At 33.9% G+C, this 17,294-nt stretch overlaps 1 protein-coding gene across 2 annotated transcripts; it reads left to right on the plus strand.

Annotated features, from left to right (window-relative positions):
- The first annotated feature begins 563 nt into the window (after positions 1 to 563).
- Positions 564 to 15,619, plus strand: POU1F1 (POU class 1 homeobox 1). 2 transcript variants are annotated; one of them, XM_065877014.1, is made up of 6 exons: positions 564 to 794; positions 3,568 to 3,717; positions 10,881 to 11,105; positions 13,110 to 13,274; positions 14,008 to 14,068; positions 15,147 to 15,357. In XM_065877014.1, exons 1-6 carry the CDS (start codon positions 653 to 655, stop codon positions 15,355 to 15,357), a joined length of 954 nt encoding a protein of 317 aa, XP_065733086.1. In that variant the 5' UTR covers positions 564 to 652. The 2 variants fall into 2 exon arrangements, with proteins under 2 accessions (XP_065733086.1, XP_065733087.1); XM_065877015.1 differs by having other exon boundaries at positions 649 to 794; positions 3,646 to 3,717; positions 15,147 to 15,619.
- Positions 15,620 to 17,294: the final 1,675 nt, after the last annotated feature.

Below are 17,294 nucleotides of genomic sequence, written 5' to 3' on the forward strand. Positions count from 1 at the left end.
TTCAATTGTTTTTATAGTTTTTCAGAATTATATTGAGTGTGAATCACTAGTTGGCAATATATTCATTCTCACATTTAGTCTTTTATGCTTCTTTCAATTTAAACTTAAAAATTCTGCTTCTTAAAATTATGTAGCGTGTACTTCTCTTGTTATTTTTCAGATTTAATGAGGTTATGAAAAAAGAAAAATATCTCATATGTATAAATTTATTATTTTGTTAGTAGCAAAAACACACCTAGTGTTTTTCAATTCATTGTAGTGTTATTTCTTTGAGGGTCACTTTTTTTTTTTAAGCTCTTGATTCCTTTCTAAAACATCTGAATTACTGAAGTTGTCAAATAAAGTTTCATATTTCTCCTTGGCCTTCAGTCTGTACCCAAGAACCAGCTTCCCCTCTTGGGCATGGATTATGTTTGGGTAAGAAGGAAGACTGTCCAGATTGATGAAGCAATACCCCTGGGAAAAGACGATTAACATGTATAAAGGGATTTCCCTGCAGTATAAATACCAGCACGCGCCCTCCTGGTGCTCAGAGCCTCCCTGATGTATATATGCAGGTAGTGAGATTTGAAACGGCCCTTTGAGATGGTGATATAATAAAACTCTGACTTGAGGAGCAGACTTCTCCTCATTTTTCTACTCTTTTGTGGGAATGAGTTGCCAACCTTTTACTTCGGCTGATACATTTATACCTCTGAATTCTGAGTCTTCTGCAACTCTGCCTCTGATAATGCATCACAGCGCTGCCGAGTGCCTACCAGTCTCCAACCACGCCACCAACGTGATGTCCACAGGTACTGACTCCAATAACCGTCTACGTGTGGCTGGGCCTAACATGTCAGGGTGGACGCTTTGAATCTTGTTAGTTTAGAATCTCATTGCTTCTTTTATTTTCATTGGTGTTAAGTTAAATATTCAGGATATTGAAGAGGTCAAAATGCCTAAGAAAATTTTCAAGAAATATTAGTAAGTGTAGTAATTTCTATTATTGTTGGTTTTATTATAAAAGAGATCTGTTTTCTATATAAGTAAACAGTGAGTCTGAGATTTATTTGGTTTTTAGATTACATTTACTACCATGTCTAAAAACAGTCATACACCTCACAGTAAACACAACTGAATGATTCCCAATACCAACAACAATGGGTTTCAAAGAATAAAATAATTAAGTATTTAAATACTTAATTACTTAAATACTTTAAAGTATTACTTTAATTACTTTAATTTTTAGCATAACTAAAAACTCAGAAATCAAATCTAGAGGCAATATAATATTTAGAGCCCATGGACTGAGTTGGATTTTCTCAAAATTGAGTTCTGAAGAGACTTCAAAGTTTTTATATTTTCTTATATAACTTTCTTAAATGAAAATTAAACTTGAGAATTCAAATATATTGTCTCAAACACAACCAAGCAAATAAGTATATTTTGTTAATGTGTCCATTTTTTATGCAGTAACAAAGTGTTTTGAAGTTGATTTATAAACAGTCTTGAGTTGAGTAAATGTCTTCTGTTTAACAGCACTTTCCACTTGTTTTAAAAGCAATCTAAATATGAACTAAATTTTATACATTTAAAAATCAAAATTTGAGTTGATACATTTATATGCTGATTTAAAGTATTTTAGCCTTATCTTTTGTTATAATTAAGCAGCTTTCAAACTTATACGTAAGTTTGGCACTAATCTTTGGCTGAATTTTAAGGTATCTAGAGATCATATATTTAGACTTTGGGAAAATTATTAATGCAGTGATTTTTTATCTACTAAACATTCTCAGAATTTAATTTAAAATGTACTAATGAAAATATCCTCAAACATATTTTTTGGAAAATGTAATAAAGTATTTTTATCAAAGAGTTGTGGTATAAATAAATTTAAACAATCATCACATAGCTAATTGTATATTTTACATAATAGGCATTTATATAGGTTGGTGATGAGAAGGATAATGCATTGTTTGCTTAATCTACTGTGTGTGGATAGTATTTGGCTAGAATAAAAGTAAAATTAGGAATTGAAGTTAAAATTAAGCAAGTTTAGGTCAAAACCCTATTTATTTATTTAAAAATAAGTAAATAATGTATAAATAATTTATAACTAATTTATAAATATTATTTATAACTAATTTATAAATAATTATGTATAAATAAATAATTTAAAAATAAATAAATAGTGTATTTAGTAAGTTAGCCTACCCTTTTACACTACTTCCCCACATCAGAAAGACAAAAGGTATTTAAACCTTGGAAGTAAAAAAATTCATAATCAATAAAAGTGACCTAACATGTTTTAAATAACAATAACGTTGCTTTTTATAATTTTTCCATCAAATTGTAATCATATACATCTAATTGTCTAAGTAAGGAATTAAAAATAGTGATTATAATGAGAAGAGCACTTAGATATTGAATGCATTTCATGTTTATTTGTTTAATTTTGGAATGCATAGTAATCATTATAAAGTAAAATGATTTCAGTTCTCTCTCTGTGTCAGTTGTAAAATGAAAATTTATGCAGATATTTTAAAATATTAAAAATTGAGTTATAGTTATAGAAAATATGTTTTACGTTCTGAAGAAATTTTGTCTTTAATCGATAGACCATATATTTTCAAAGGATTCTAAATCTATTCTTTATAATATCTCATATTATTCAAGAAGATACAATTTTATTTATGGAAATCCACCACTACGTTCAGGATATCATGAAAAAAAAGCAAAAATAAAATAGATAAGAAAATGTTGGCTAGTGATTTTATTGTCAGTAGTCCATTGTTATTCATGTTTAAAGCTTGATAAAAGTTTAGTAATTCAAATTTATACTTTCAACATATACATTAATTCAATGAAACCTATAACTATTTATAAATGAGGTTAAGTTTATATGCTAGGTTCAACCTTTATAAACCTCAAGTTACTCAACAATCAACGAACTTATTTTTTGACCAGCTTCATCATTAGAATTGTTGAATTAATTGTGTGCATGAAGAAAACCTACAACCTCATGGTTTCAACACCAGCCTAAATACATTGTACATTGTCACAGGCTTTTCATAAGCCTCTGAACTTAGTGGGGTTTTTATTATTATATCCAGTAAAAGGCTAGTGGCTCTGCCATTTCCTCTTTGATAGAAAAAATTTGTTAGGTGAATAAGCAGAAGTAAAGACTGATCAGGAGTTGATTTCTGTATTCATTGTTCCAGAGAAAGACCAGTATTATACTATGTTATACAAGAATTTTAGGAAACTATCCTCTCGTCAGTTCTTTGCAATGTCTATATTGAGTGGAACCTGCGAGAATTCGGCTACTTCCGATTAGCCAAGTTTCAAACTGGTCAATCACCCCAACACAGAGCACAGGATATAATTAATGAAGGCTCTAGTCCACTTTGATGATTCATGATCTCATTATTTGAGACAAATTTCAACCTCTAGTTTTAACCTACTCATCAGAGAACCGCCCCCAAATGAGAACAAATTATTGGCATATAACTTTAAGAACAGCTTAAACGTGTACTTTTGAAATGAAACGAATGTGTCTTGAATCCTCGTACATTTTCTTACCAGTCCCGTCTATTTTGTCTTTGATCCAAACTCCTAAATGTTTGTGCACATATTTCTTGGTGACAACATTGGGAAACACAGCCACAGGACTTCATTATTCTGTTCCTTCCTGTCATTATGGAAACCAGTCATCGACCTATGGAGTGATGGCAGGTAAGAAAAATTGTCTTTACGTATAAGATTGAGTTTGGGGACACTTGGATGGATTTCCTGGGTCTGAGGGAATCTTGACCAGAGTATATCATGAATTTCAGATCTCTCAACCTTGGAAATGCTGATAAAACCACCGCTTATTGAAATGTTTTCTGATCTGTGATGTCTTCAGAGACCATAATAGTTATACCTGATTGCTCCTATTCTACCCAGCTCTGAGCTGCTATGCTTCTTAACTCTTGTGTTTGCTTTGTATGATTTTTATTTTAATTCTCTACTGCCAAACTGCTCATTGTCACTTGTTTATGCCATTAGTGGGCTTGCCTACAGTAATAATAAGGTAGCCGCTAGCCTTATGTGTCTATTTAAATTTAGATGTAAATTAACTAAACTAAGGTCAAATTTAAAATTCAGTTCCTCAGTTGCACTAGCCACATTTCAAGTGCTCAGTAATCTTATGTGGCTACCAAAGCAGATAGACCAACTTCTAGAACATTCTCCCCACCACAATATTTCTTCTGGCCATTTGGTCCATAAAGATAAATAAGACATTGAAGGCTAAGAGTGATTTGCAGCTGCTTTAGCAATAGTTGAGTCTTTGGCAGCCCTGTCTGAGATGCTTCTGAGTCAGATGAGATTGAAATAGTTGAAGTTACGTATCTTTTTTTCCCTTTGGATAAGTAAAACATCACTAGATCAAGATAAACTACTTGTTTATTGACACTTGCATGAAGATATTGATAGCACATTTCTTAAGGAAAAGAAAATATGACCTAAGAGATCCACTCATTACAAAATTTATGACTTAATTTTAGGATATGGCCATAGAAACAATTTTGCTGGGCACAGAAGTTTTTTTGGGGTATCCCTTAATCTTTTATATTTATTTCTGCAGCAGGGAGAGAAATACTGTGGGTAACAATAAACTACCAAGGATCTATGGGAGAATGTGAATGTGTGTGTGTGTGTGTGTGTGTGTGTGTGTGTGTGTTTGCGTGCACGCTTGTGTGATATTGAGAAACTCTGGATAGAGAAATCACATATTAGGGAAATCTTTTCTTGTGTTTTGTTATCCAGAGTAGGTAATAAAACATCAAATATGGATTTATGCTTATACATTTGAAATAAAATTGAACAAAGAATTTAGTTCACCAACCTTTCATTTCTCAGAATTTCTCAGTTTAAGACTCAATAAAACATTAAAACTTTAAAATGAAATATTCCAGAACAAATTAGCTTCTTTTACCTTCTATTAGGCAGCATTCTGAATAAACTAGTATCCTCACCTTTATATAAAATGAAAACTGATGTTCTTAATGGTTACCTGTAAATCCTAATGTCTCTCTTTAATAAGTAAGAAATAAAGAAAGCCATATTTTTTCTTCCTCTTTGAAAACAGATCATTTATGATTCATATACGTAGTAGTTAATCAGTATTCATGGTTAATGAGAACAGCTCTCGACGATGAACTATTTTCATTATAAAATAGAATAATATGCATTTAGCCACTAGAGGTGCAGGCAGAATTCTTTCTGTGGCCTCCACCACATTTTGATTATGGAGACTGGAAATAACAAGCTCATGGCCACGTGCTGCCCTTTCTTAGAGGAAAAAGGCCTTGCTCATCCTTCACAGTAAGTTCCAGGAAGCCCAGTACAACTATAGGCTCCCTCTATACCCAGCAAGTGGCAGGAATGGATTGAGGTTGGCACAAAGATAAAACCAGCCACAGACCAAATACTTTTAGACGGATTTTGCTACTACCTCCCTCTCACCAGATCTAGGCCAGTGTCTGTGGAGTTCACAGCTGGCCTGAGAAATCCAACACCCTTCCAATTTCCAGGATTGGAGAGAACAGGCCCAGGTTCACACTGAGAGTCCACAGGCAGCTCAGATTGTGCTGGTACAAGTTTCCCTGGCAGGCTCAGCAAACTCTCTTCCTCATTAAAAGTTAAAAAGGAGAGGCCCCTGGAAAAGCACTTTAAAATGATTCAAAGCCTGGGTTGGTGACAATCACGAGAAAAATTGCCCTAAGATTTGGAGGTATTGTTGTAGTCTTAAACCAAAGTTAAATATATTTTGTCACTGAAAGAAATATTCACCATAGCAAGCATAGAGATTATATTTGAATATTTTTTGAGAGGGATATCATTAAAATATGGTGTGCTTTATAATTTGTTACAATGTCACTATTTTGACATATATTTGGTAATTAGCCTTTGCATCATGGCCGATTAAATCTCAGAGAATCTGAACCTTTCTGCCGTCATCCCCAGAGAAGCTACACAAATTGAGTTGCAAAACACAAGATTTCAGAAGTATTCAGGAATTCAGAAAAGGTATAAAAAACACAAGAGAAACCTGGCAATGTCATTTGAATTTTCTGAGAAGTCTCAAGGCGTTCATCAAATCGGCTGCTTCCACACAATCCACAGAAGCGTTTAATCATCAACAACAAAGACAGATGCCTTGTCACATACTCCATATAAAAGCGAAGCTGCAGAAAGAACCATATTTCAAAGGGTGTGAAATTGCTTTATTTGAATACGGTTATTTTGTCACTATACTCTGATGCTTACATTTAGTTTGAGCATTTCATTAAATTAATAACCCATCGGAAGACAAGAGCTATAGCTAATATTTTGATAAGGTTGGTAGGGAGGATTCTAATCATCAGATGAATCCACTGTGCTTCACAGACCAGGTGTGGACATAACCAAAGAGAATGACTGATTGGATGAAATGAATTAGCCACACCAGGAACTAATTACAAACCTTGTTCAAGTCAGCATCTCCAAGTGTCAGTCTCTTCATATCCAAGTTGCAGTGGGCACCACAGGTCTATCAGAGTTGAGTTGTGGCAACTTCGTACCAACTCAACCTGGCTTTCTCCTTGATCTTCTCTTCAGATACATTCTTAGTTACATTTCTTCTTCTGTCTCTTTTCTCCTGAGAACTTAGGTAATTCAACAGCCTACAGTATAGATAATAGGAAACAGGGAATTATAAATGCTATTCAAAAATCTCTTCTGGAAAAACACAAAATAAAACAAAATAACAACAAAAACCCTTCAAAACTCTGATTCCTGGGTATCTGACGTTGTGTCTCTTCTCCAGTTTCTAAAGCTGGGTCCAAGTTAGAAAACAAGCTTAATGAGCTGCATACTTTGTCCACCGTCCTGTGGAAACTGGGCAAATCAGCTACATGGTAATGATTGCTAAATCCAGCAAGGTTATGACATAATGGCCACCCAAGATGTGCTGTAAGAGTCCTTGCTTAAAAATTAATTTTATCAGGAAAGCAAAATAGCTGATATTGAAGAATTAATCAAGAAGATGGATGTTCTTTTCTTATGAGAAGTGGATAATAAGAGAAAAGACTAGTATGGCTGCAAGTGCCCTTTACACCTGGGCTAAGGCAAAGGGTAACAGAAATCTGTTTGACAGTGACATAGAGAAATAGTCTACTTTGGAGTCCATCTCTTCATTCTTAAGTTGTCTTTTTTCTTTTTTCTGTTTCATTTTTTTCTTTCATTTAGTCTTACTTTTCCCTAACTTATTCTGGTTGTGTTGACAATAAGGGAAGGAGTAATTCTGACCATCTTTTGCCTCTGGATCATGAAAGGACTTTCAGTAGCACTGACTCTATGTATTTTCCCTAAATTTTGTAGCCTCTGTCTCAACTACACAACTCGGTGATTGTAAAGCAGCCACAGGCAATATTTAAACAAACAGGCATGGCTGTGCTCCAAATCAACCTAATTTATAAAACCAGGAAAAGGACCCTGTTGTACGTGAATAGGATGTACAAACGCACAAAAGAGAAAAAAAAAATCACAATTCAAATTTATGATTTGTTTCACGTTGTTATGCATGAGGACAAAAAAAAAAAAAAGAAATGGAGATATTCAAATGTACTTTGCTGTGCATGTCTACAGCAAGGTAGGAGTATTTTACTGTTTCCCTCTGCTTTCCCTGTTTGTTCTTTTAAATCTTTGTAACCTCAGAGATGTTGTCAGTTAGCATCTGGCTGAGCCACATGACGCAGAAGAGGCCCCTGCCCTGAATCACAGAACCTTGAGCCAGGTCCCCGCAAGGCAAGACCATGGCCTCCCCATCACCTGCTTTAAAAGACTCACCTCTGTTCTTCTCCCTCCTCCGCTACCCAGAAGTACATGCAGAGCAGTTCAGAAAGGCTGTGGTGGATTAATCTGCAGTGTGAAAATATGTCTTGGGCTGTAAAGAATGTACAAACACTTCCAAGCTATTTAGGTGTGCACTTGTTCTAGGCTTATAGACAATTTTGCTTTAGCAGTGTTTTGGAAATTGTTCACGAAATTTCTGCGGCACATGACTCACTGCATCTTATTCTCCTCCTCCCCAACCTGACTTTTCAATAATCCAGGCTTTAGAAAAAAATTTTAAATATCTTGTCATGTATACCATACCAATCACTCCCCATTTTCTGCCAAATATAGGATCATATGATAGAAACCACAAGTTGTTTGGCTGTGCTTGTGACTGTCATGAATTTCTGTTTAAGGTTAGCTCCAGGAAAACCGTGTCCTTGCAGATAATTGTGGATACTTTCAATTAACGGAAAATAAAAACATGTCACACATTGTGCTTTCCTTTTTCCTCTGGATGCCAGACTTTTGAACATGGTATTTTCTGTGTACTTCTTATGGACTCATGTTCAAATTTATTTGTTAAATGTGCATTTCTCCAGAGTATTTATAATGTATAAACTAGCTTTAAAATTTTCCAGAAATAGAGATGGCACACTTCCAATATTTTATTAAATAAATATAATACTTTTGTCTGAGAGCGTTTGTTTAATGTAGCCAAATATGTTTAAGATGCAGAAATCCTTAAAGTCATTTGATTTCCCTGAGTACAGACTACCTGCAAAATGAACTGATTATTTTGATGTGGTTTACTGCAGTGTTCATTGGACTTCATTTCTAGTCTCAACTGTGTAGTGAATTCATCATAGCACCCAAGGAGAGTTATTTAACTTTTTTGTATTCAAATTTTAAATTGTGGGTAAAAAATACATATCTTTTCTACTTCATTTGTTTATACAAGGATAAGAAGATGACAAATGTAAAATGAACACAGCACGGAGATTTGTAGCAGTGCAACTATTATCAGCAAGAAAAATTGAAAAGAGTGATCAAGATTGCTAACACATTCAGACCTTTCTGCATCTCATGTAAACGATATGCAACAAATTACTTATGTGAAATAAAAATAATTTGACACAGATTACATGAGTTATCCAAAGTGCCTTAAAATACATTAAATATGCAAAATAAAACAGCAGCCTGATTTGTCTCTCTGTTTTTACTGTTTCTCAGAGTATTTCATCATTAAGTGTATTAAGTGGCATTTGCTCTTTCTGAATGACGAAAGAAGTGAAGATTTTTTCATATGTGTAAGATTCAACTCTGAAAGCAAAGAAAAAGAAAAGTCTTGAGATAAATATTAAGTAAATGTTAAAATAAAAGTGATCAGTTTTCTTTTTTATATATTAGTCCTTTCTTTTAGTTCAACTAGCAGAAATCTAAAACTAATAGAAAGCTAAAAATGAACCCTAAAGGTAATAAATATTAACAAATTGAGTTATGTAATAAATTAAAAATTGATATTAAAAAAAGAATAAAACTGGATAATTTTGATTTTTAGAAGTAACATTAATTGCTCTAGACAGGAATAGTTTCTTTTGTATATTTTTTACATCTGTGAAACGGCTAAATTTATTTTATGCTATTTTGTTTAATTTCTCAATTGCGTGTGTATTTTGCTTCAGAAAAGTTATATAGTCTACTGGATAGGGGTACACTATATAATTACATATTCTCATGTAAACAATAAAAGCCAACAATTTGCTGACTTACACTATTCTTTGCTCATTACGTGTTGATATATTAATGTAAGCTTTATATATCCTGGCAAAATACACTATTACTCATGTCTGACTTGTGAATGTATATTTAGAGAAATTATAGGTAGCATAAACTCGTATTTTTTCAGTAAGTTTCTAAGAATGATTACTGCAGGTATTCTGTAGTCATTTATTTTTAGTTTAAATACTTATTTATACTCATAAGAAAGATTATTAATTATTGCATATTTTATTTACATCAAAATGTCTTGGTTATACAGGTGTCATTTAATATAAATTAAAGTTAAATCTCTATGAATAAAAATGTAAAGTATTGATGAAGAAAACAGAAATAAAATGGGAGTTTGGCTTATACCATCCTCTCACCCACGCTCCACAACTGAGGCAGACTCTTCTTTCCAAATGAAGAATGAAATCTAGAAGCAATTAAAAAATTAACTCTTTTAGTTTTTTGTGATTTATTTAATTCACTAAATGAATTCAAGGCTTCATCATTTATGGGTGATTACCTATCATATCTAGAACTGCACCCTTCCTTGCCACTTAATTTTGCTTCCTAAATAATTGTCAAGAAGTGATTCCATTATATTTTATACTTTTCAAGAACTCTTGTTGCTGACTTTTTAATAGAACTTTAAAAATTACTTTTTGTTAATGTTTGTCGCTTTTTAACATCGAATCTATTTAAACATATTAATGTATTTTGTGTTCTCATAATTTTCTTTTTACCTGCCTTTACTAAATTAAGCATTTACTGAAAAATCAGTGGGGTTTCTTAATAATGTAAAATCAATTTTTCAATCCTACGAAAACTTCCCAGCATAGCCTTTAACCACGTACCTGATTATAACAAACATCATAGATTATTTGTTCAATGAATTAAGAAAACAGAGATGAATATGTACATTCTGGTTAAAGTTGAACCTCAGATTCCCAGGAATAGATGTCTTTTAAGAGAAAAAAATGATGGAAAACTCACACTTCTGTGAAATTTGCTTATTTCTATTTTAATTATTTGCAAGTCCCTGCTTCTTCCCTTTGGCTTTGCATTATCTTTGTTTTTGCTGCTCCCAGGAAGGTGGAAAATAAATCATTGCATTTATACTAAGTTACCCTTCTATTTCAGAAGACTGAATGTCAGGTAACCTTTCAGAATTGAGACTGGCTGTCACAATAATCTTATGGGCCAAACTCTTGCATGTATAGAAATGGGGGATAATTACAAACGGTCCTTTCCTTTTCTTGCTGTTACAGGGAGCTTAGCCCCTTGTCTTTATAAGTTTCCCGACCACACCTTGAGTCATGGCTTTCCTCCCATGCACCAGCCTCTCCTGGCAGAGGACCTCACAGCCGCGGATTTCAAGCAGGAGCTCAGGCGGAAAAGCAAGTTGGCTGAAGAGCCAATAGACATGGATTCTCCAGAAATCCGAGAACTTGAAAAGTTTGCCAATGAATTTAAAGTGAGAAGAATTAAGCTAGGTATGTGCTTGTTATGAGCAGTGGGGCACACAACCTGCTCTGCAAATTCTTACTCTGTTACTGTTCAGTCTCTTACACTCTGCTCAAAAGTCCAAGACAGTTCTCATTCTACATCTCTACTGTGGATGTAAGTTACTCGAATGATGACACACCCACAAAAACCTTCATTTCCCTGTAAATTCTTAGTAGCCAAAATACATAGATTTCTAAATTAATGGTACTCTTTTTCAGAGATAAGTTTTGAAGTGCCTTTTTTACCTATATTTTATTTGAAGAGATGCCTTTGTATGACTCAAAGGCTAAAAAGGTATAAGTGAAATATATCCCTTCTGCTTGTTTTTCCTGTTTATCAGTGTTGTGTGGCCTTCCAGAGGTATTTTATGCATATACATACAAGCAGATACATATATTTCTTCATACAGATTTTTTTTCATTTAACTATTTGTTTTGGAGAGCTTTCAATATTAGTTTTTTAGAGAGCTTTCTGTAATGCATCTGCCAATTTCCATTTTATGAATATACTACCAGTCTCCTGCTGATGGAATTTATATGGCCTTTAATCTTATGCTACTGAAAACAATGCCACAATAATTAACTTCATAAATGTCATTTTGCACCTATATAAATACATGTGAAGGGAAAGTGTTAAAAGCAAAATTGCCTGATCAAAGAGTATGTGTGTTTGGAATCTCGATAGATGTCAAATTGGTCTCTGTGGAAGTTGTACCAAATTTTACTACCACCATAGGTGTGTCTTTTGCCACCCTTCAGAATATGAGCTCCATGAAAGCAGGAGTTTTTTGTTTATTTATTTCTTTTTTGTTTTCTCCTTAGGGGCATATCCTCAGCACTTAGAACAGTGATTGGCACATAGAATAAAAAAATAGTTGTTGAAGGAAAAAGATGCTTAAATCTTTTGGATCTTTGCAAATCAGATAGGTCAAAGTGGTGCCTCATGGTAGTTTCATTTTAAATTTCTCTTATTATGAGTGAAGAGTGAAAGATGTTCTTTCATGTGTTTGACAGTCATGTGTAATTCCTTTTCTGTGAACTGTCTGTTCTCAGCCTTTGCTCACTTTCTATTGAAAAGTGTTTTTAATGTAAATAACCATAATAATTAACCTTGATTTTAATGCATGAAATGTATTTTTTAATGGATTGAAATGATGGTGCAAACTTTTGCATTTGTGAAATGAGCCACTGGTCATTTTTAATGATATTTATTGATGGGCATCATATGTAATCATTTTGTGCATACAGGTATATAGCCTTAGGCCCTGAATTAATATGTAGTAACTATTTGTCATAAACACAGCAGTAGGCATCTTTATAACATTCATGCTATGTATATTGCTGTGAATGTTTCAAATTCTATATTGATGGCTTATATCAACTTGTATTCTAAAAATGTTTGAGACAATCTATGAGAACTTTTTGCCTGGAGATAGAAGCATTACTGGATGATATCATAAATATGCTTGGAGGTATACATAAAATATTGTGTGATCAAAGTCTCATAATAAACATGTTTTTAGGGAAAGTAAACACAATTCTTAGTTTTATCTTCAACATGTTGAATCTTTCACTCTTAAAGTTGAGATAAAAATATTTATGATATACCACCATGTATTTTATGCATTATATTTAATATACTATAGATTTTGAGTATATATCATCAGATGTTTAATAAAAATGATGAAGAGAGAATTTTTAAATGTCTTCTAAAGTGTTTATGACACATCTAACCAATCTGGCTAAATATTATGAATGGCAGATGTTCCTACCTGAATTCTTTTGACTTCTAAAAAAGTAATTTATTAACTAGAAGGAATTTTTTTTTGAAATACTGATCAATTCTACACTGAACCTTACTGTTATTCTAAGTTGCCAACAAATATATGGTTAAAAGTGGTAATTGACAAAGACACACAAAATTGTACAATAATGGACCAAAATGAATGCTTCTTGAAAAACAAGTTAATGTCCTTTGTTGTTTTTTCACAGGATACACCCAAACAAATGTTGGGGAAGCCCTGGCAGCCGTGCATGGCTCTGAATTCAGTCAAACGACTATCTGCCGATTTGAAAACCTGCAGCTCAGCTTCAAAAATGCATGCAAACTAAAAGCAATATTATCCAAATGGCTGGAGGAAGCCGAGCAAGTAGGAGGTACTAAAGTTGTTTCTGGAGACTCAGTGATGTTCTAACCTGAACACAATGCCTTCCCTTGGTTGGATTAATGCTAAAGTGAGAGGCTTGAAGTTTGGTTTGGGTTTGCTTTTTCTCTTTGACGTGAAAAATAAATATCTTGTTTCATCACACTAAAAAAGCAAGGCCAGAGCAAGTGTAGAAATAAGTTTACTGGGAATGTAAATTGTGAGAGAATAAATGGTATAAGGAGAACTTCTAGACAATATGGCATAGGTGTGAAGTGGTAAAATGATTCTTTTTAACACATCCAGACTGTTTTGCCTCTGGGCTATATACGGTAGTAATTATACATGAATCATTTTCATAATCTAATATAAGTGTAGCCAGAGCATTTGCACACACAAGCAATTGCTAGATGAGCAATTTATTGTGATAAAATTATCTACTTATATTAATGTCAAGGCTGGATAAAGAGCAAGGTTTGAGAGCATTCAGAGCAAGTGTTCCAACCAAAAGTAGGGATATGATTTAAAAGACAATTGTTTTTGATAAGTTAATATTTATTTCTGTGTTAACATTTTAATCTAGAGCTTGTAATCTAAAATGATGTAGACCACAAAACTTTAAAACAAAAATGTGTGATAATTTTATTTTGCATTGTTTTATAAAGAAAATTTTGAATCCAAATCTGATAGTTAAAATAAAAAGACTTACTTTGTTTTTGTAATTATTCATCTTTTCCCCATCACAGCTTTATACAATGAGAAAGTGGGTGCAAATGAAAGAAAAAGGAAACGGAGAACAACTATCAGGTATACTTTTGAGATATTAAGAGTTACTGGAGAAGAAAAAGATATTTTACAAATGGAATGAGCATTTAAGCATAATATAGATTCAATATAACATAAAAATGAATAGAGTCAATTGAGAAAATAAGATAGGTGAAAAAGCATAACATTTAATAAATTACTGGTGAGATATAGCTGGAAATTTAAAATTTGATGGAAAAATATGTATTGTTTGATTCAAGAACAGTTTTACTCTGCAGAAACTGGACAATCACTTCTAAATAGAGTGACCGTTTCTATTGTCCTTTTTATTTTATTTTTTGCGGTACGCGGGCCTCTCACTGCTGTGGCCTCTCCCGTTGCGGAGCACAGGCTCTGGACGCCCAGGCTCAGCGGCCATGGCTCACGGGCTCAGCCGCTCCGCGGCATGTGGGATCTTCCCGGACCGGGGCACGAACCCGTGTCCCCTGCATCGGCAGGCAGACTGTCAACCACTGCACCACCAGGGAAGCCCTCTATTGTCCTTTTAGACATAATTCTTGCTCTGGCAGTATGGTATCTATGTTATTACAAATAACAAAACTAGTCATCAGTATTTTAGCTGCTTAAAGTTCAAGGTAACTCCTTGCATTTCAAGCCAGAAAGATTGTTCATTGATCTTTTTGTAATTCCCATGAGGCTCACAGAGGAATTGCTAAAATACAGTTTTGTTTCAGTGGGTTAGTTGTACACAAAACATTTCATTTATTGTAAATAAATGATTTCTGGGGGACATTTAGAAATGCCTACAGAATTATTTCCTTCTCAGTAAGTCAGTGCCCTCTTGTGGCACAAAGTGGGATAAACACAATGTCTGGGTTCCCCTACTTATTTCTTCCTGTGACTCTGGTATAGGTAGCCTACGAAAGACTAGCAAGCATCCAAACGTTCAACAAACTGCACATTTATCTTTGTTGAAGAGCTTTGAAGGTGTTTTCGGAGTCTTTAAATTTCCTTTTTATGCTAATATTTAGGGAATTCAATCTAACAATTTTGATCTGCCAAAAACATCCCTAAAAATATCCTATCTCCCTTTCTCTCCTGTCAACTCCCCACCTCCCAGTATTGCTGCTAAAGACGCTCTGGAGAGACATTTTGGAGAACAGAATAAACCTTCCTCTCAAGAGATCTTGCGGATGGCTGAAGAACTGAACCTGGAGAAAGAAGTAGTGAGGGTTTGGTTTTGCAACCGAAGGCAGAGAGAAAAACGGGTGAAAACAAGTCTGAATCAGAGTTTATTTACTATTTCTAAGGAGCATCTTGAATGCAGATAAGATTTCCTATTGTGTAATAGCCAGTTTTTCTATTTTTCATTCCTTTCTCTTCTCCAGCCAAAATAGAAATTCCTTTTTTGGTTAGCTTCAAAAAAATCCTATCAGTAACTTTTGCAGAAGCTTTTCTTTTCTACTTTAGAAATAAATACAATTTAAATTATATTGATGAATTATTCTCAGAGGCCACGTTGTACTTTTTAAGCCAGAGACTAATAGGAATAAAACAGTGATTCTCTCTCTCAATATATCTCTCCCTCTCTCTTTACACACACACACACACACACACACACACACACACACACACACACGGGAGTGGTCTTTTAAAGTTTCCTTTTCCAAAGGCTGTGTATTTGCTTTTTAATATTTTAGTCAGTAATGTCACATAAAGAATATCACCAGAGAAGTTCCAATTAGAAAATTCCTTAACTGATGTCCTGCTTACCATCAGCTCTAATAGTTTGTTTGAACTAAACTTTTTTTTATATATAAATTTATTTTATTATTTATTTATTTTTGGATGCATTGGGTCTTTGTTGCTGTGTGCGGGCTTTCTCTAGTTACGGTGAACAGGGGCTACTCTTGTTGTGATGCACGGGCTTCTCGTTGCAGTTGTTTCACTTGTTGCAGAGCACGGGCTCTAGGTGCACAGGCTTCAGTAGTTGCGGCATGTGGGCTCAGTAGTTGTGGCTCGCGGACTCTAGAGCGCCGGCTCAGTAGTTGTGGCGCACGGGTTTAGTTGCTCTGCGGCATGTGGGATCTTCCCGGACCAGGGCTCGAACCCGTGTCCCCTGCGTTGGCAGGTGGATTAACCACTGCGCCACTAGGGAAGTCCTGAACTAAAAGTTTTGCACTTAAGAACCACAGGGGCCTTTGAATTTTAATATTGCATTTAGGAATACATCTTAGAAGTGACACCTTTGAAGTTAACATTTAGGACACAGAGCCCAAAGAAGTGTTTCAAAAGAAATTTGTAGAAATATTAAGTTATGTTCTTTTTATTCTTCCCAGACATTAGCTTTTTTGATGTTTAGCTTTAGAAAACATGCTTTATTGATTCTTAAGCCCCACACTGCTATTTCTGTAAGCTGTAAAAGTGAAAGGAAGATGTCTGGCTTGTTTGCTGTTGTTTCTCCAGTGTCTGGCAAAGCCTGTGCTCACAATGGGCATGCAGTCTGTTAGATGAACAAAGGGGTGTGCTCTTAACAATGGCTACAAACTTGAAGGGAGTCTAATTTAATAACATAACTTATTTTTGAAATCCCACAACCTGGAAAATCATCTGGGGTCCTATCAGAAAAGATGATCATTTTTTATGTAATTGGTTAGAATATGATTTATTATTAATAAAAAAGTTTACTATATTGAGCTTTTCAATTCAGAGAGTTGTACCTTGAGGGACATATTTATTTAATTTATAAGAATTTGCACTGCACAGCACAGGGAATATAGCCACTATTTTATAATAATTTTAAATGGAGTATAATCTGTAAAAATATTGAATCTCTATGTTGTACACCTGAAATTAACATAATATTGTAAATCAACTATACTTCAATTTAAAAATAGAATGCACTTCTTTAAAACTTGTAGGCAGAAGTAGACTGTAATGTGATAGCACTATCAAATAATGACTTTGTTTTGCATTTTGAATGTCAATCTGCTGGCAATGTTTATCTAACTTATTTTATGGAACAATTAGATGAAATTTTTTTTATTTAGAATGCTTACTAAATAAACTATACTGTCCTGTCTCTTGCTTTTTATAATATTAATAAAGACCAAGCATTATACAGGTCATAATCTATGTAGATTATGTTTGTGCACATATAATCAGCATTAACTGGATGGCTAGAAACTTTGATATATCATGAACAACAAAAAAAATTAGTTTTCATGGGATTGACATATATACAGATATGTATAGATAACTAATGAGA

This window comes from Phocoena phocoena, chromosome 4 (assembly GCF_963924675.1).
Source record: "Phocoena phocoena chromosome 4, mPhoPho1.1, whole genome shotgun sequence".
NCBI classification, from domain to species: domain Eukaryota; kingdom Metazoa; phylum Chordata; class Mammalia; order Artiodactyla; family Phocoenidae; genus Phocoena; species Phocoena phocoena.